The sequence below is a fragment of the Pseudopodoces humilis genome, chromosome 13, assembly GCF_049639895.1.
Source record: "Pseudopodoces humilis isolate 2021_Gansu_Grassland_sample_001 chromosome 13, ASM4963989v1, whole genome shotgun sequence".
In the NCBI taxonomy this organism is placed as follows: domain Eukaryota; kingdom Metazoa; phylum Chordata; class Aves; order Passeriformes; family Paridae; genus Pseudopodoces; species Pseudopodoces humilis.
Window position 1 is genome coordinate 4,999,649 of NC_142212.1, and position 17,495 is coordinate 5,017,143.

At 44.7% G+C, this 17,495-nt stretch overlaps 1 protein-coding gene across 2 annotated transcripts in view; it reads right to left on the minus strand.

The window, feature by feature from the left end:
- The window catches only part of LOC106628133 (uncharacterized), a 51,643-nt gene that overhangs the window by 8,441 nt on the left and 25,707 nt on the right, over positions 1 to 17,495 (minus strand). The window contains exons 1-2 of one of the 2 annotated variants that reach the window (XM_014251547.2): positions 7,241 to 7,369; positions 265 to 475 (exon numbers count right to left, since the gene is read on the minus strand). In XM_014251547.2, coding sequence (XP_014107022.1) covers positions 265 to 354 — 90 coding nt within the window. In that variant the 5' untranslated portion in view covers positions 355 to 475; positions 7,241 to 7,369. Of the gene's footprint in view, positions 1 to 264; positions 476 to 7,240; positions 7,370 to 17,495 lie in introns of those variants that run through there. The other variant, XM_088062081.1, reaches the window with a different exon arrangement.

Here is a 17,495-nt window from a genome sequence, read left to right on the forward strand (position 1 = left end):
TCTCTCACACGTGTCCTGGCTGAACTGTCACTGCCTGTCACATCAGAGGTGGCTCTGAGGCCAGGAGCTGAGATTTCCCAGGCTGCAGATCCTGCTGCTGTCCTGAGTAGCAGGATGACATCTACCATCTAGGCTTCTACCACAGAACACCTCTTCTTCCCTTGTCCTTGTTAGCAAGCAGCTTTCCCAGGGCTGCCTGCAAATCCCATCAGGCTACTGCCATGACATCCTCAGGCAGCCTCTTGGGATGAGATGTTCCCTCACCTGTGGCTTCTTCTTTGGTCTCCCCCTCTTCCTCTTCAGGCCCTCGGTCAGTGTAGATGCGATGGGATTCTCTGGCCCCTCGTTGCTCATGCCGGCACTCTCCACTGTTTGCAGATTATAATCCAACAGGTTATTTTTTCTGGACTGGGAAAGAAAACCTTCCTCCTCTTTTTTGCTTTATCTTGTTATGGATTCTCCTCTACCTGCAAGGCTGAAACAATGAGAAAGAATCAGGCATGGCAGCTTGCTGTGGTTTTCATCAGCTGCAAGAGTTCAGGACCCAGCAGACATATATAGAGCATAACTGTGCCCTACAAATATTCTAGAACCATTCTTTTACCTGGCCTATTCCTCAGCTTTCTGAGGCTTTTGGCCAAAGGAGGTGGATTGCTCCAGGCATGGACTATGCTGGTACTTGCATTTGCCTTTCCCTGTTTAATCTGAACCCAAAAAAACCAATGTCTGCAGCTCTCTGAACTTCACTCTTTGGAGGCTTCCTCTGCCCAAAGAGGAAGGAGGTGGGAGATAGTGGTGGTGAGTCATAAATGCACCAGTCAAGGGTAAAGCCTCCTTTGGTGCTCCTATGCTGTCAAATACCAAAGCTAATCCTGAGACCAAAATCTACAGCTAAGAGAGCCTTACATGAGAATGCCTGAGAGAACAAGTCCCAGGGTACAAAATCTAAGAAGTCTGGCTCTGGAGCCACCCCTCACGAGTTTGCTCTTAGCTATGATTGAACAGGCACTGTCTGGAGAGATGGCCTGACCCCATTCAGTGCACTCAGCCCCTGGTCCTACATGAGGCTCACTGTTTTCTACGGGACAACACAAGCCCCTAGACCTGGATTTTGTTTGGATCTTGAGCACTAGCTTGTCTGCTGGAAATGTGAATCAGCAGGCTTGTTGGCCTCCTCCCTGGTCCCAAGCTCTGCTTAGTGCTGGCTGTGGCTGGAATGAGCCCTGATCCAAATTGTTTGCTCTAAGAAATAATCCATATCATGAGCTGCTCAGAGTACATAGGAAACCAGTGACCTCCCCTGCTTCTGCCTGAGGTGTCTCCTCTGGCTTGCCTGCCAGAGAAGGTGGAGGTCTGACTGCGAGCCTCGATACCCTCACACCCCAAAGCAGGAAGAGGAAGGGAGATCTTGACCAGAACCTCAGCAGAAACCTGAATCCCAGGCACATCAGGAGAGGTGGGGGTCACTGGAGTTTTGCTTGCGTGCAAGTCAAAACCTAGCCAAGGGTCTGAGCTCAGCCCACTTAGAGCACCTCCAGACCCTGGATTTCCTTTCCTTCTGGCACACAAGGGAGGGCTGAAGAAGATGGGAGGAGATAAGGAGGCTGAGCTTGGCTGGACAGAGGCCAAAAGTGCTGGCTGAATCCTCTTTTGTTAGTAGTTCTTATCAGAAAACACCCTTCTGAGAATAAAGCAGTTAGGAAAGCAGCATCATTTATTGCTCAGGAAAGCAAGAGTATCTAGATGAATCATGCATTTCTACCTTCTCTGCAAAACCATCACCTGAGAATTTTTTTTTTTTTTAACTCTTCATTTTACCTGTTTTACTACTTCTTTTCCACCTGCTAATTGAAAGACAACAACAGCAAGCTTAAAGAGCTCTTTACCCCATTGGCCTTAAGCACTGCTGCATCTCCAGGTCCCTCCACCTGAGACAATAAAGGCAGTACTAAGTAAAGGTAAAGCTGCACCACAAAGAAGAAAGTGACTTTTTTGTTCAAAATAATGCTGGAGGGCAGCAGCTGGCCTCAGTTCCAGTTCATGCATGAGCAGCCTTACAAAGACAACTCCCTGGATAGCCCTTTGTGCATACTGTTGGGCCCCAGCTCACAGGTGCTGCTGCACACTTGGCTTTTCTATCAAACCTTCTGATCAGAGGGTGATGGAAAGACTACAGCTTGGGTCTCTGAGTTCAGGCTGCATCTGGAGGAGAGGCAGTTAGGGGAAAAAAAGTTTCTATGTGCAAATCACGCACAGTTGCCACCAAGTCCCTGAGAGACAAGCAAGAAACACTTGCAGTCTCTTTCAGAGAAGAGCTGTGCTTTTACAGACACAGTTTTGTAGTCTGATCAGAAGTTCAAGTTCTAAAGATGAGAGGACCTTAATTGAGAATGACAACAAATATTCTGCCCTCTGGCTAGCTACAGTTCCTTGAGCCTGTGTTTTCTGCTCAGAATTGGGGTTCAAACAGGCTGATGCCAGCATCTGGAGCTGGTTGTGGCAGGAGCGGGTCATTGAGGCTCTGGACTGCCCTAGGAGGAGAGAAGCCCTAGTGCCTCTTCCCAAAGGCAGGTCTAAGCCAGGCCTAGCTCATGTCACACACATCTGCTCCTGGATCAGCCCAGTGTGCTGCAAAGGTGGCTTGAAACCTCCAGAGCCGGAGCCTTCCCTCAGCTGCCAGTGGAAAGGGAACAGATCTGGCCATAGGAACGGACAAGTGTGAAAGTGCTGGCCAGACCCCTGAGCAGAGATGACAGCTGCTTATCTGGGGGAGGCTCTGCTGATAAGAGGTGGAGTTAAGCATTTTCTTTCTGTTTTTCAGTCTCAGCTTGCATTCTCTGCTTGGTCACCACAGGTTGGACATGCAGAATCTGACAGACAGATGCAGCAAGGAAACTTCCAACTCTCCTCCATAGCCTAACACAATGTGTACACGTGTGACAGACACCGAAGCCACTGCTCTTACTGACACAACTTCTCTCAAGAGTTCACTGTAACTGACACCTGCATGGAATCCAAATTTTGCATGTCATTATTCAAGTGGGAGCAACTACAGTGCATAGAATTCATTTTTCCCCAGATGCAAAAAAAGGTCAGTTTTTGCACAATGATTTTTTTTGCTAAACTAATACACTCTTACAATGCCTTTAACATATCTGGCCAGCTTTCTACAGGCAGGACTGTAGGAAAATGCCAGAGATTGCCAGGAGATAGCAGTTGCTTTGTACATCTCCAACTTTCCCATCACCCACCAAAGGCATACCCTTCTCAAAGCCTGATGTGAAAAGGAAAACACACAAGGATCACCTTTATGTCAGCCATATACACAGCTTTGCAAATGGCACAGGGATGTGAATGGTTTTGGCAGTATGGAGACCTCTGTGTTGCACAGACATCACCTAAAAGAAAGCCTCATCTCCCAAATGCATTCCCAGGCGCTTGGCAGAGGGCAGGGAATCTTCACAGTAATAGTACTTGACACCTGATTTAAGTCCTAAGCTGTACAAAGCCAGTTTTCTCATGTCACAAATGCTCAGGAAAGAAAGTTCCTCCTGGGGGCAATGCAACTGTAGCCTAACACAGAGTATTGAACAGTGTTCTTGAGGGACTTCTCCCTTTCCACAGACTACAGAGGAAGCCTTGGGGGTGAGGCTGTTGACTTGGGTGGGTAAATTAAACAGCAGAACCCCTCCCTGCTTGTTTCCTCAGGGAGGTTAGATTTTAGGCTACGTCCTTGGGAGAAACATGGTATAACACAGGGATACCTCAGACATTGCACTAAACCCCCCAAACCATGAGTGTGATTCAGTGCCAGAAACGCTTCTCTGGCTGCAGTGCTCACTTACAAAATAAAAGCTTGCAAAGCCTTTTACAAAGCATAATAGGAGTGTGATTATAAGAGACCCTGCACTATAGCTGAACTCCATCGCTGTCTCTGTAATAACATGAAAAAATATCTCCCAAGCACAACTCCCACTTAGCAGCACAGCGCCATTGTGCTGCTGTCATGTGTGACAGCAAACCCAGGAGAGCTTCACTGGCATCAATGTGGTCACTCTCTATTCCCTCTGGTAAAAGATGGAGGGAAAAATTTGGCCCAAGCTCTGCATCAAGCAGAGGAGGATAAAAGACTTTGTTAGTCAAGATATCTAAAGAAGAGCACTAAGAAGGCCAGGCAGGGAGAAAACTCATTCCAATAACTGCAGCAATAACGATCTGTACTCGTATTACGAGAAATTACTTTCAACCTTCCGAGAAATCAAATGCTCACATCTTTTCAGATCTCACGGTAGATCAAGATATAACACAGCTCGTTGTGGTTCCCCACGGACAGTTCTACCAGAAAAGCAGGATAGCCAAGCACTGGAACAGCTCCCTTAGGGAAGTACAGTGGCAGTAACACTCTGGCAAATATGCCTTTTCTGCCAGACTTTTCTGTAAAAAGAGGAACTTACAGGCTACTAAATCAAGTTTGTGGCAACAGAAGCTAACTGCCACTGTCTTATAAATCATTTCTCAAAATCATAACTAACCTCTCTATGTGATTTCCCTGACTACCTTTGAGTGACTAAATCTAAAGCTTCTTTGATCTCATGCTTAAATGTCTCCTAGTTCCTTGCCTGTTAGGTTTTGGGTTTTTTTAATGAGCAATTTATTGTCACATGTTCTTTCATCACCAAGTCCTTCAACAGCAACATTTCTCTCTCCTCCATTTTTAAACTCTACCACATTATACATCTCCCTTATCTTGCCTTGCTGAATAAACCAGCACATTTGTTTCTTGGATGTGATTGTATCTCCTGATCATTCTGGTTGTCATTTACACCCTTTCCAATCTGATCTCAACACTTGGAGTATGATAAAGATTCTTGCTCTCAAAACTATTTTCAGTGAGGACAGCTTGAATCTGAGAAGCATGGGCTAAGCAACACTTCAGTGGGGAAAATTCAGTTCTTGTGTAATGTTAATAGCATTGGCTTCCAAAATGATTCAACCAGCAAGCTATTCCACCACCTCTAGCATATCCTGACTGATAAAATACCCAGGTCTGAAGACAAACTATTTCAGTTTACAGAGGAGAGAAAGTACAGGAACCATACAGGCTTCTACACTTCAGTTCTAGAGACTTGCTCATGGTCTGAATGAGAGTTTTTGTAGCTCAACAGAGTTAGATTTCCAACTTGGTTATAGACTCCTCTATGCCACCCTAATTAAAGTGCCCTTATGTGTCTCAGTTCTCCACCCACAAACTGGTGTGTAGCTCCCTGACTGCTGAGCTACACTGGGGATGGGGCTGAGGGCAAAGAGCCTAAGCGAGGCATGCAAAGGCCATCCTGCCTGGGCTTGCTCTGACACAACCAGCAAAGGAGGCAAGGCTGGGACAGGAGCTTATGGACTAAAGACCTGTCTTCCAGGAAACAGGGCCAGGAGCTTTATTTTTTAACGTTAGAGACGTGCACAGCTACACGGGAAAGGGGCTGATGATTACTGAGTTTCAAGCAATGATGTGGACAGGAACAGGCTCCATTTCCTCTTTCCCAACCTCTCAGTGCCCAGCATCAGCACAATATCAAGGCACTGCAAGAGCTCTCTTGAATGAGCCTTGCTTAATGCAGTGCCTGCCAGCTTCTCTCTGTCCAGATACCTAAGGCAGCTATTGCTCTGAGAGGCACCTTGTTCACCCTAATCCATGCAACCAGCCATAGAAATACCACCATGGTTCTGCTGTAGTTAGCCTAAAGTATTCCCAGTTCCCCCTCAGGGAAGTGAGGCTTTGCACTTGCCTGTGCAATGAGTCAAGCCACACATGCAGTCCTGGCTGTGCTGAGGTTCTGTTCACATCTACATGCACAGGGCTTTCCCTGAAGGCTGCCACAGAATTCCACAGTGAAAGGTTCAACCTCAGTCCTACCTCAGCATCATCAGCTTCCAAACCCTACCAAAGCCCCAGGCTTCTTATGGTCAGAGCAGGCAAACCAAGGAGGCAGGTAACCTTCCCAGGAAGCCATGGAAAAGCACTGTGAGGATACCGAGATCAGAGAGGAAGAGAGTTCTGGAATCTCTTCCCGACTCTGAACTTGGCAAGTTGTCTTTCTACGCTTCACATTTTCTCTCTAAGATTATGGAACAGCACTGAAGTATTAACAATTCCCTCAACCTGGGGTGGAGGGATTGAGGGTTAAGCAATTCCTTTCTGCAGAGTGACACTAAGAACCCCCAGCAGCAGAGAAGAGAACAAGGCATCATTAGAGGAATGCACCAGCAGCCTCCCCCATGTCATGTTCGGGAGCACAAAGGAGAGGTGGTGGCAACTGAAGAAATACAGCTCAGATTAGCCACATCCTGCTGAGAAGCAGAACACACCCTCACCCTCTTTCCCCAGGAAGATGAAGGCTCATGGGACCAGTTTGGCCCAAAGCTGGCAGGTGGAATTCCCTGCCCTGGGAACCTGGCACAGTGCCCTCTCGGTTCCCTGGAGTCTCACAGCACTCCCCAGCCTCTCCCAAACCCCAGCAGGCAGGGACACACCTCAGCTGTCTCTATCCAAGGAAACCCTTGCACCAGACCCAGGATCCCAAGTGATGAGGCCTGAGTTTGAAACACCTTTCATTCATACTCGGGACATTTCCAGCACTTCTCCTAAAATTATCAAGCCAGACCAGTGAGACCCCTGTGTGGATTGTAGACTCCCTAGCATTACACATTTTGAGCCTGCTAGAATCCTCCTTCAGGAAATTTGTCCAAAGACCCAAACTTTTGCTAAAGGACTCTTCCTTACCTTCAAGTCTCTGTCCAGACACATCAAAAAGAAAGCGCTCCAAGCACTGCAGAGTTAAATCAGTGGAGAAAAACCCAACAGTATTTACAGGAAAATAACAGAAAAAGCAGAAATCTGTGTTTAGTAAGAATTTAAAAATCACAGTTACTTGAGACAGCATCAAGCCTTTTTCCTTTACAAAATATCTTGTACAGCTCAACTACTGACATCAGCAAAACACTGCCCACTTGTGCAAAGCCAGAAAATGGCCCTCTGCACTTCCTGCCGAGGACTGGCTCTGTGGCACCTGGCACAGGGACACATGAGGTAGCAAGTTCTGTACCTCAGACTGCTTGAAAGTAGGTTTTCTCAATTACCAACCTACAATTCATCAATCCCCACACCTTAATAAACCCCAGCATCTTGCAGACGGGCTCTGCATACGCATTTCAGATGACACGGTAAGAAAGGAACAAGATTTACCCGTTGAGAAGTTGGGCGGCTTGACTTGGCCCCAGCAGAGTTAGCAGTGAAGGCAGGAGAGGAGGAGAGGCTATCCAGCAGCTGGGAGCCCCCTGCAGTGGTGAGAGGCAGCTAACCCAGGTCTCTGCACACTCATCTCAGGAGCCTCACACCGAGCCCAACGCCGTGGGTTGCGCTCCCAGTTTGTGATATGGAAACAGAGCGAGCGCTGCCGGAGATCTCCTTCTGATGGCAGACCTGAGCAGTGACTGCAAGCAAACCCCAGCTCCCCTCGACCCGCTTGGAATCACAAACTGAAAAAAACAACCAAAACCAGAAAAATTCCCAACCAGACCACTTACACCAGCCAGCTTCTACGTACCAGCCTGATTACTGAAAATAAGGCCAGCTTCCAAATGTGAAATGAATGATCTGAATAAAGGGGACAGATCATTCATGTACTTCCCTCTTTACAAATGCTAGAAAGAACCATGCTGACCCTGTTTTATGAAAGAAACAAAACCAAACCAAAACAAAAACGCTAAATGGGCAGCCCCAGGAAGGCTTGTGATGATAAAGTGGTTATTAATCTGAGTGCAAAATGTGCTCAGGGCATTTACTTTAAGCCACAAATGAAAAAAAGGATGCTGAGCTCAGTTGAGCATAAACATATTTAGAAAGGAGTTGTTGCATGGCTCTAAGTCAGGTATTTTGCATTAATTCCGTGAACAACCATTAGATCTCACAAAAGTCCCCAAAAGTATTTTACAAAGGAAAACACAGACTTTTCATGACTGCCTTGACATATTCCAGACACCTATATTGGGATTTTTTGGGCACATCACCATTAGCAAAACCATAGACTTCAAATATCTCAGTCTGTACCTGCACAAAACCCACTGCAGCATCTTAAGAGACAAAATCTGAGGCTTTTCTTTATGTCAAGTAGTAAATTGCTTACAGTGAAAGTACCACTGAATAAACTGAAGGCAATTTTTTTTCCTCAGTCATCCATACAAAAGGTTTGCATCACTTGAGCTCCTAAGTAACTTCTCTAAATCTAAATACAGCTCCTAAATAATTTACTGCAGTCTGGAAAAATACTGATCTTGACCTTATAAATAGGGAATGATCTTCTGGTTAAAGCTGTTCACAGGAGCTCTGGAAGTACGTCCAGCCCTGGGGCTCCATGTGACCTCAGGAACGGCACCTTTTTTCTGTACTCTGTTTCCCACATGTGAAGTGGAGATAACAAACCAGAGAACATCTGGCTTTTTTAGACAATATTTTTTTGGGGAAGAGATTCATTTCCCACCATGGAATTTAATGTCTTAGGCAGAGTGGCTCAAGATTTTGTTTGGAGCTCCAAATCACTAATAAAGTAAAATCAATATGAAATGCTAAGAGAACACTTTGATCTCCCCTGCAACAATGGCTAATCCAGAAATTATTAAATAGTGTATGAAATCAAATACCTGAAAATTATTATCTCTTAATTTAAATGCATATATATATAATTTATCAAATATCCTCCTGCATATGCACTACAGTTCCATATGAAAATATGCAAACAATTTTTCATTTTTAAATGACTTTTAAAAAGTTTTTTTAAATATCACTAGAGACAAAGCTGTAAGCTTCTGTAGTGTAATCATAATGACTGAGTCAGAACTTGAATTGTTACACTTCGTACGAAATGAAAAAATCTGCATTTGATACAAATACCTCCTGGCAATTCAGTATTGAACTTGATTCTACAACACTAAACCAGAGATGGTTGACAGTCCTTAAGTGCTAAAGAACATTATTAATATTGTAGAAATTAAACTCACAGTTAGGAAATGTCAGATACAAAATTGGAACATGGAGTCCTATTTAATCTTTATTGGGCACATATTGGTGAATAGTGTCTTTAATATCTGCACTTCATAATTTCTTAAGTATTTAAGGCTAAGAGAAATTATTTGACCATTCTGTATACAAATGACTGACATTTGATCATTGTTCTTGGACTGAGCCCAAAAATCTCTCACTTGACAGAACCATCAGTCCAGAAAATGTGTTCCTGAAGACAATCACAGAATCATTAAGATTTGAAAATACCTCCAGGATCATAAAATCCAACATTTGAACAAATCCCTCCACGTCAACTGAACCATGGCACCAAGTGCCACGTCCAGTTGTTTCTTGAACACCTCCAGGGATGGTGACTCCACCACCTCCCTGGGCAGCCCCTTCCAATGCCTGACAACCCTTTCTGTGAAAAAATTCTTGCTGACGTCCAACCTCAACCTCCCCTGGCACAGCTTGAGGCCATTTCTTCTTATCCTGCCATGGGTTATCTGGGAGAAGAGGCCAACCCCGAGCTGGCTCCCACCTCCTTTCAGAGAGCTGCAAAGAATGAGGTCTCATGGGATGGAGAATGTACCATACCTTTGGACAGGCGTTCCAGTGGCTGATCCTTCTCAACAGGGTGCCTAATTTACAGTTTGCTTTGTGCTTTCAGAGTGCAGGTGCTGGTTCCTATCATACTTTTCTCAGAAAAGCACCCAGCTTCCCCTGCTCAGTTACCAAGTCCACTCAAACTATTTTTAAATTAAGCAGACAGAGATCCTTAAATCCCACACTCTAAAGCCTTAAAGAAAAAAACCAAAACAACCAACATTGTTGTACTCTTCTCTTCATCTCCAAATATTAGTACCTTTAGGAAGAGGAGTGTGCCCACTTCAGGAGCAGCCTTGAGCCCTGTTAAACCACTGCTGTGGTTTAACAGCCATGGATCACAGGAGTCCTTTGAGAACACAAAAATATTTTTTTCATTTCACAAGCTGTCCCTTCCATCCAGTAAACACTGCTGTTTCTTTTCACTCTTTGGCCAGTTCCCCACTGCTGTGTGCAACCCTGTTCCTGTCCCAGAGCAGCTCTCCTGCTATGGGGATGAGCAGCTCCTGGCCAAGGGGCTGAAGCTTGGTCTCAACTGCACCTTCTGATGAAATGTCCCTTCTGGAGGTCGCATGAAGGAGGAACAAGCATGACCTAAACCAGTCAGCAGAAAAGCAGCAGCAGCCAAATCTAGAGTACAAGGATTCCTTAGATGGCATGGGGTCAAATTAGCACAATTTGAGTGACCTACCAAGATATTCATGTTCCCAGAGAGTTTCATGTATCTGCAGCAAGACTTGACCTCCACAAGGTTGTGCCTGCAAAACCCTTACTAGTTTCCTTTTGGAAGCATCCAGATTTTACCAGAATACAGTGCAAGTCTCTGCCTGTATTCCTATTCCTTATCTTCACTCTTCCAGAAACCAGACCAGTCACTGTGGCACAGTGTGAGATATGTAGGCTAACACCAACTGTAGATTCATTTGTGTATAATCCCTTTCTGTTAGACAGGTGTGTATAAAAAGCTTCATTCACTGCTATTCTGATCTTGTCAGAACCTCTTATGTGCACAAACCCGTATCTCCTAAGTATAAGGAAAGCTGGATTCAGAGTAATTGTTCTGTATGTCCTCATTATTCAGTCTGTATTAATGAATATTTTAACTGGAGATTAGGCTAAGGTGTGATTTCCACAAGATAAGAAATAGATTTGCCATGCTCTATTTTATCGTTGTAATGGAAGTGTGCCCCACAATACTATACTTCTTAATTCTTTCATTCAAACTCTCTGGATGACACAGGGTTACAAAATCTCACTTGAGAAAGTTGTGGACTTAGTGGAAGGCCTCCAAAAAATCAGAGGCTTAGAAGACATGGCCTGTGAAGAAAGACTGAAACTGGGTTGTTAAACCTTGAGATAAGAGAGCAGAAAGGACATTATAATGACTTTCCAACACAGTGTAGTGCAGCATCTAGGAAAGTAGTAACATGTGGATAGGACAAAGAGTTAGCTTAAATGCAGAAGTTAAGTTGAACACTGAGGAAAGTCTAACAAGTCAGGACAGCAAAGCACTGGAATAAATTATGAGGTTGTGGAGCTTCTTGCAATGAAGAAACTACAAATGGGTAGTAAACACATACACACACACACAGTAGGATTGGCATAGATGGTAACAATAATTCCCTGAGAAATGAAGTGTGTATGGCAACTCCTCTTTTCTGTGACACGAAGTTTCTAAGTTGTGGTTAAGTATGTTTATGCAGAATTATCTATGAAAGGGCCAGAACAGGTGATTTCTGGGAACCAGAATCAATTTTTACTTGTCCTCTATGGCCACAAAATCTCCTGAACTGGTTGGGTATTATTTGAAATTTAGAATCCAGCTGGTTCTACAGCTACAGAGCTTGTGATTCATATTGGGAAAGCTAAAGAATATTTCACAATTTCAGACCCCAAATTCTGTCAATTAATTACCAGAGGTGAAAGAATTTGATTCTTGCAATGGGAAGAATAAATCTTGCCAAAGTAATGCCATAAGCGCTGTCAGCTGGTAAGAAGGGTGACCTTTTTCTACCTTTATAGCAAGAGACAGTTACTGTTCCTGACAATGTGCAGGCAAGGAAGGTGGGATAACTGAGGATGTGAAGAGGGAACAGCTTTGCTGCAGGCAAGAAAGGTGCAGCTAGAATTAGAAAGAGCTCACACTTTGGTTGATAAAGCCACGTGGAGACATTGTGAAAGATGGCCTGGGGATGGCCTTGAAGGACCTTTGTAACACAAATTGAACCTTCCACCAGCAGATAGCTGGGCATGAAAGAGGACTACGATGGGAAACTGAAAGAGTGGAGGTTGGTGTACATATGGAAGAAGAGGTTTCTGAGGGAGGCCCATGACTATCCCCTTTGGTCACCCTCCAAGGGACAGGAAGAGCAGCACACACATAAAGGGGGTGTGTGGGTATTTAAAGGTGCAGTGCAGACCCTTCCTTGATTTAACAACACATATCCCATGTGCAGCTTCAAGATACCAGTAATTGAATCCTCCTTATGAGAGTGAAAGGGACAGTGAAAAGGGGAAGCTCACATACAATTCCAAATTCTACCAAATTTCTTATGATCAGGCCAAAGAGCTCATGAAGCCTGGTTGCTTTGGAATGATGTCTGCCAAGAGCCACTGAGCATATGGATGGCTCAGCTGCAGAGCCAGTGCCTGGTTTATAGCACAGGGAAAGCCTGCAGGCTATGCCCCTGGCAAGGTGGCTGCTACTTACTGTTGTTCTCTTTTCCATTCAGTCTTACAACAAACAACTTCAGAAGGAAGCCTTCCCTTCCCTGAAGCAGAACCCAAAGCAAATTATCCACAGACTTATATATAAGCCAAAAACCACTGAAAAGCAAGAATTAAGGTGTGAGACCTATTAGCAAAGCCAAATGACCAAGTTATGAGGATGCCAGGACAAGTGACTAAGACAACTTTAGTCTCAGTATAAGCCCTGTGGGTGCAGAATGCACACTGTAATAGAGGTATGATCACAGTACAGCCCTGGTGATCCTGGCAGAGGAACAGGAAAGCACAGTCCTGTGTACCTGAATTTGTGCTGTCTACAGCTGAGACAATTTGTAACATCCTTTGGACAAAATTTCAGAACACAGCATATTATCTGTATGTGTCCTGTTCTTACCTCCTTAGTTCCCTGCCCCTGGAGGAAAGACATTACATTAACACACAACTAGAAAAGAACACGTTTTGCCTTACCTTTGTCAAAAGGCTACTGGGGAGAAAAGGGAAGGAAAAATAACATATAACCAAAATATAAGCGTCTGGAGCGTTGCTTCTGCTCCTTTACCAGGCAGAACCCAAGCCCTGTGAAGAAATCGGGCATCCTTGCACTAACTTCAGAGATGTTCTTTCCACCCCCACCCCGTGCCAAGGACGCCGTGCTCTGTGTCACCACACAGCGGCACTCTGCCCACACATTTCCCAGAGGGAAACCTGCAGGTTTTTTCCACATTACCAAGATACCCACGAGCATTTATTTGCTGAGCAGGCAGGGCTTTCAGAAACCACCAGTCGCTGAAACACACACGTGGAACCCGCAGAGATGGTCAAGCACCTGCTTTGACAGCACAAGCATTAGCTGATTACGAGCGGTTAGAAACCAAACGCTAGGAAAATCTGATTTTAAAACTGCTGGGAAATCTATTTTTAGGATCTTTTTTCTTTCCACCTTCTTTTTCTGCACACTTCAGTTACATGTCAACATTCTGGCAATACCATTTTGAGATCTCAGGTACTTCACACCACTTCTCTCTTCCATAACTCCAGCAGCACCACTCCAAACTCTGGCAGACCATTTACTCTCCATAACTTCCTTAGAGGAAAAGCCCCAAGGACTCCAAAGCAGATGCATATCCACCAAAACACCTCTCTGCTAGACACGCATGGATTATTAAAGGTGACAATAATAGCGTGCTTACAGGACTGTGCTGGAGAAACAGGACTAAGGGGGAATGACAGAAAAGTAGCAATGAGTTGGACAAGAGCTGCTTATACAGGCTTTCCTGATAAGGGCTAATTTTTCTCCTTAAGTCCGGGGACAAATGCAAGACTTAATCTTTATGACCTAAACATTACACACACCTTGCACAGGGACAAGGCAGAGCTCATGTCTGTAATGATGCACATAAATGAGAGGAAGCCTACACAGTACGAAAAAGTCCGGCTCAGCCCTCCCAAGTGACCTTTGGATGGGGTTTTGTGTTAATGTAGGTGGGAGCCAGCCTGCTAGTGATAAAACACTGTCCACCCCAAAGCTTTCCCCAGGTTCTTTAAGCCACAAATTGATGGGGATTTGCAGATAGAAAAGTCAGTATATTTAGCATGCAGTAAGACTATGCAGGTGCTCTGAAGTCCACAGGTGCCCTTTCTAACTCCCCGTTCCCACTTTCCCCACCTTACCCAGCTCCTATGGAAACTGTGGGGAGCTCCCTGAGCTCTGGGAACAGAGATGACACAGGGCAGTCTGTAAGAAATGGTGCAAACACGACAATCAAGCGTGCAACACCTTCAAAGCAAAAGGAAGAGATATCTCCAGAAAGGGTCTTATCAATTTCCAGCTATTTCTAGCCAGTCTCCACCTTTGCAGCTGCCAGCTGTGATGAGCCAGGCTGGCTGCCAGTTACCCAAGCAGAAGAATCCCAGATGCCTAGAGATCAAAAAGATTATCATGCATGTATGGCATAAATACCAGTGAGTGATTCATCTGGGCGAGGAAACTCCCTCCACAGCCAAACCTCTATTTGGAGGCTGGGCCAGCATAATGAATGCATAAATTATCACACAAGACTTTACCTAGGGGGACTTCGCCTTCCCTTTACAGCAACGAAATTCAGATAGGAAAGCAGTATTCCTAAGGAAAGACGATTCTGCTGGACATGAGAAAAACCACTCTACAACAGAAGAGGTAAGAACATTCACAACAGTTCAAGCCAAGGCTTTCTCTGGAAACCGATTGCTCTTGTGTAGGGGAAGGCAGTCATCAGCTCTTCCACCTTTGCTATATTTCTCATGTCTCCTCCAAGCTGAGGACAATTTCTCATTCAATCCTATACAGAAGCTGTTACTGGAATTTTCCCATGTCTACACCCCTCGAGTATGAAGAAAGCAGAACCACGTGTTGTACTCAATGTGAAAGCACATCAGGCTTTTTTAAATTAAAACAAACAAGCCAACCAAAACAAGACTAAAACCAAACACCACCTCTCTCTCCAAAACCACGCAACAGTGTGTTTTCCTGGTTTGTTGGCTTTTTTTTTCCTTAGCCTCTAGTATTTGTTTTTCTCTTAAGCTCAACCTGATGCTTTCATGAGGTTATATGACATAAATTCAAGATCTCGGTCAACACCAAGCCCATGATTTTAGATGCACAACAATCCCTATTTCTCTGCATACCTCATTTCGCATTTATTTACTTGAAATTTCATCTACCATTTCACTGGCCAGCCGTTCAGTCTCTGGATTTTTCAACAATACTTCACTGTTAACCATCATCTTTGCAATCTTGAAAAAATTTATTTTAACAAGCTATTTTGAAGTCTCACTCTCCCTGATTTCAGTGGTCATTCTTGAATAGGTTCAACATTAGAAATCCCAGAACTGAACTGTGAAACTCCCTGGCTCCCACCTTGTTTCCAATCTCTTTGCCAATCATTTGTACATCTCAGGACCTTCTCTCCTTTGCAGTGTCTGCATGAGTTCTCAATATGGTATTCTAAACTTTGTCACAAGTCTTACAGAAATCTAGTACCAACTCTTTCACTCTTGTCTACATTCTTTTCAAAGAACTCCAAGAGGTTTGCAAGACAAACATCCTGTCTTCATATAAACCACACTGACTTTTCCCAAACTGATTGTGTTTATCTCATTGTCAAACATATTTTTGTCTATTACAGCTTTTACTAGTTTATGTACTACAGATGCCAGGATTACAAGCTCTTGGTTTCCTGGATTCTCCCAAACCTTTTTTTAAAGATTAATGTTATATTTACCCACTCTCCATGCTTCAGGTGCCAAGAAATTTTTAAAAGCAATGTTACACACCGCCTTTGGCAATACAGCTATTTCATACTTGAGTTCCTCAGACCTCAGGTGAAGCCTTCCAGTCCTGGCAATCTGTTAGCATTCACGGCTGCTCAAATGTTTGATTCTGGATCCAAATCAGAAACCTGTTCTTCCAGCATTTTATGTTCTGTGACGAAGTGTAGGAGCAAGAAGGTGCTATCAACATCCTCAGCAAGCAGCCAGTGGAAGCTCAGAATGAAAGGATGCCTAGTGAGAGCTGGGTATAAAGCCCCACACACATCCTCCTACACAAAACCCTCGCACATGCCCTGGGTGGGAGGGTGGCACTCATTACAAATGTAAGAGGTTCAGTGATCACTGCGCTCAAGACCCAGCAGTGGAACTACATCGCATCTGTCCAGTACTGATCTACACCAGGGCTGGTGTTCCCTCATCACAGAGCAGCAGCAGTCACAAAAGGGGTGTGTTTTCAAGTAATTTAATTGCCCAGCCATTTGGCCAAATGAAGCACGTTAGTAAGTGGGTGGTTATCTCTGAACAGACATATTATCACTCACCTCAACCTTTAGAGCCTGATCAGACAGCAGGGCCCTGGTGTTGCCAGCCACAACACCAAGGTGATAAAACACATGGACAAAGGTAACATGTTTAATGAAAGAAAAGGGAGAAGGTTGCATTTATTAAGTCTTCACGTTCTTAAGGGCTGAAAGAGGTGGTGTTGCTTCACCAAAAAATACAGATGGGAAGAAGACTTCAACGTGTGTGCCAAGACAGTTGGGGCAGAAGTTGTGATCAAGACAGAGCTTTATTTGCCTTCCCCACCCCTCCATCACCCTCACACATAGCCATGATCAGGACAGAGAGCAGCACAGTCCAATGGTACAAACACGGCCACTTACCTTCAAGCAGACACTTCATAAATAGGGTAGAATAAGGTTAAAAAAGAAAAAATCTCACTGTACTGCACTCCTCTGTCACGAGTGGCACCCTCAGCCCCGCTGACCTCCCAGGAGCACACAGCTGCTTGGGGTCCTAGTCCTCACTTCACACCCCAAGACTTTCAGGATGTGTCTCCTGGGCTGCCCAGAACAAGCAGGGGAAGGGCACAGACCAAGTGCAAGGCACCTGCAGAAGGATGCACAATAGGTTTTAACTCACACCTCAAAACAGATGTTGTTCTTTGGTTATACTCACAAGCGTTGCAAATTTGGATGCTAAAAGATAGCTGCAGTTAGAGTATTTACTTGTATTTCAGCTTGACTGAAAACCCAGTAAAACCTCCAGGTTTTATGAAGATAATTTCAGCAACACATCTCGAGCTTGAAAAGGAACAGAGCTGAGGAACTGCAGTGTCAAATGAGCTTGGGCCCAGGTCTCTACACTATGATTTACTTTGCCATCTGCCCAGGACATTCCCACAGGCTGCTGCTTTTGCCCAAGTGCAGGTCTCCAGTGCTGGTGCTGTGTCACCCCTGAGAGAAGGGACCTCTCATGCTGCAGGAGGCCCCTGCATCCAGCTACTCCCACGCCTCTGTAAGACTGCCCCATCTCCCATCACTGTCCTCATTGCTAGTACAATTTATGAATTCTCCTCAAGTCTTTCATTTTTCACATCAGAGGCTCTGGGAATTCATCATTCTTCCAAAGGAGTCTATTTGCCCATGTCTCCAACACATGCACTTCACATGTATCCCCTTATTCCTTTGTCTAACCACACTTCGTTTTCCCCCTGTTTCTTTACCAGGGCTTTGATTTCCTCTCTTTCCAAGGACTTCATATACCATGAATTTCATTGTTTTTAATCTCACTGACA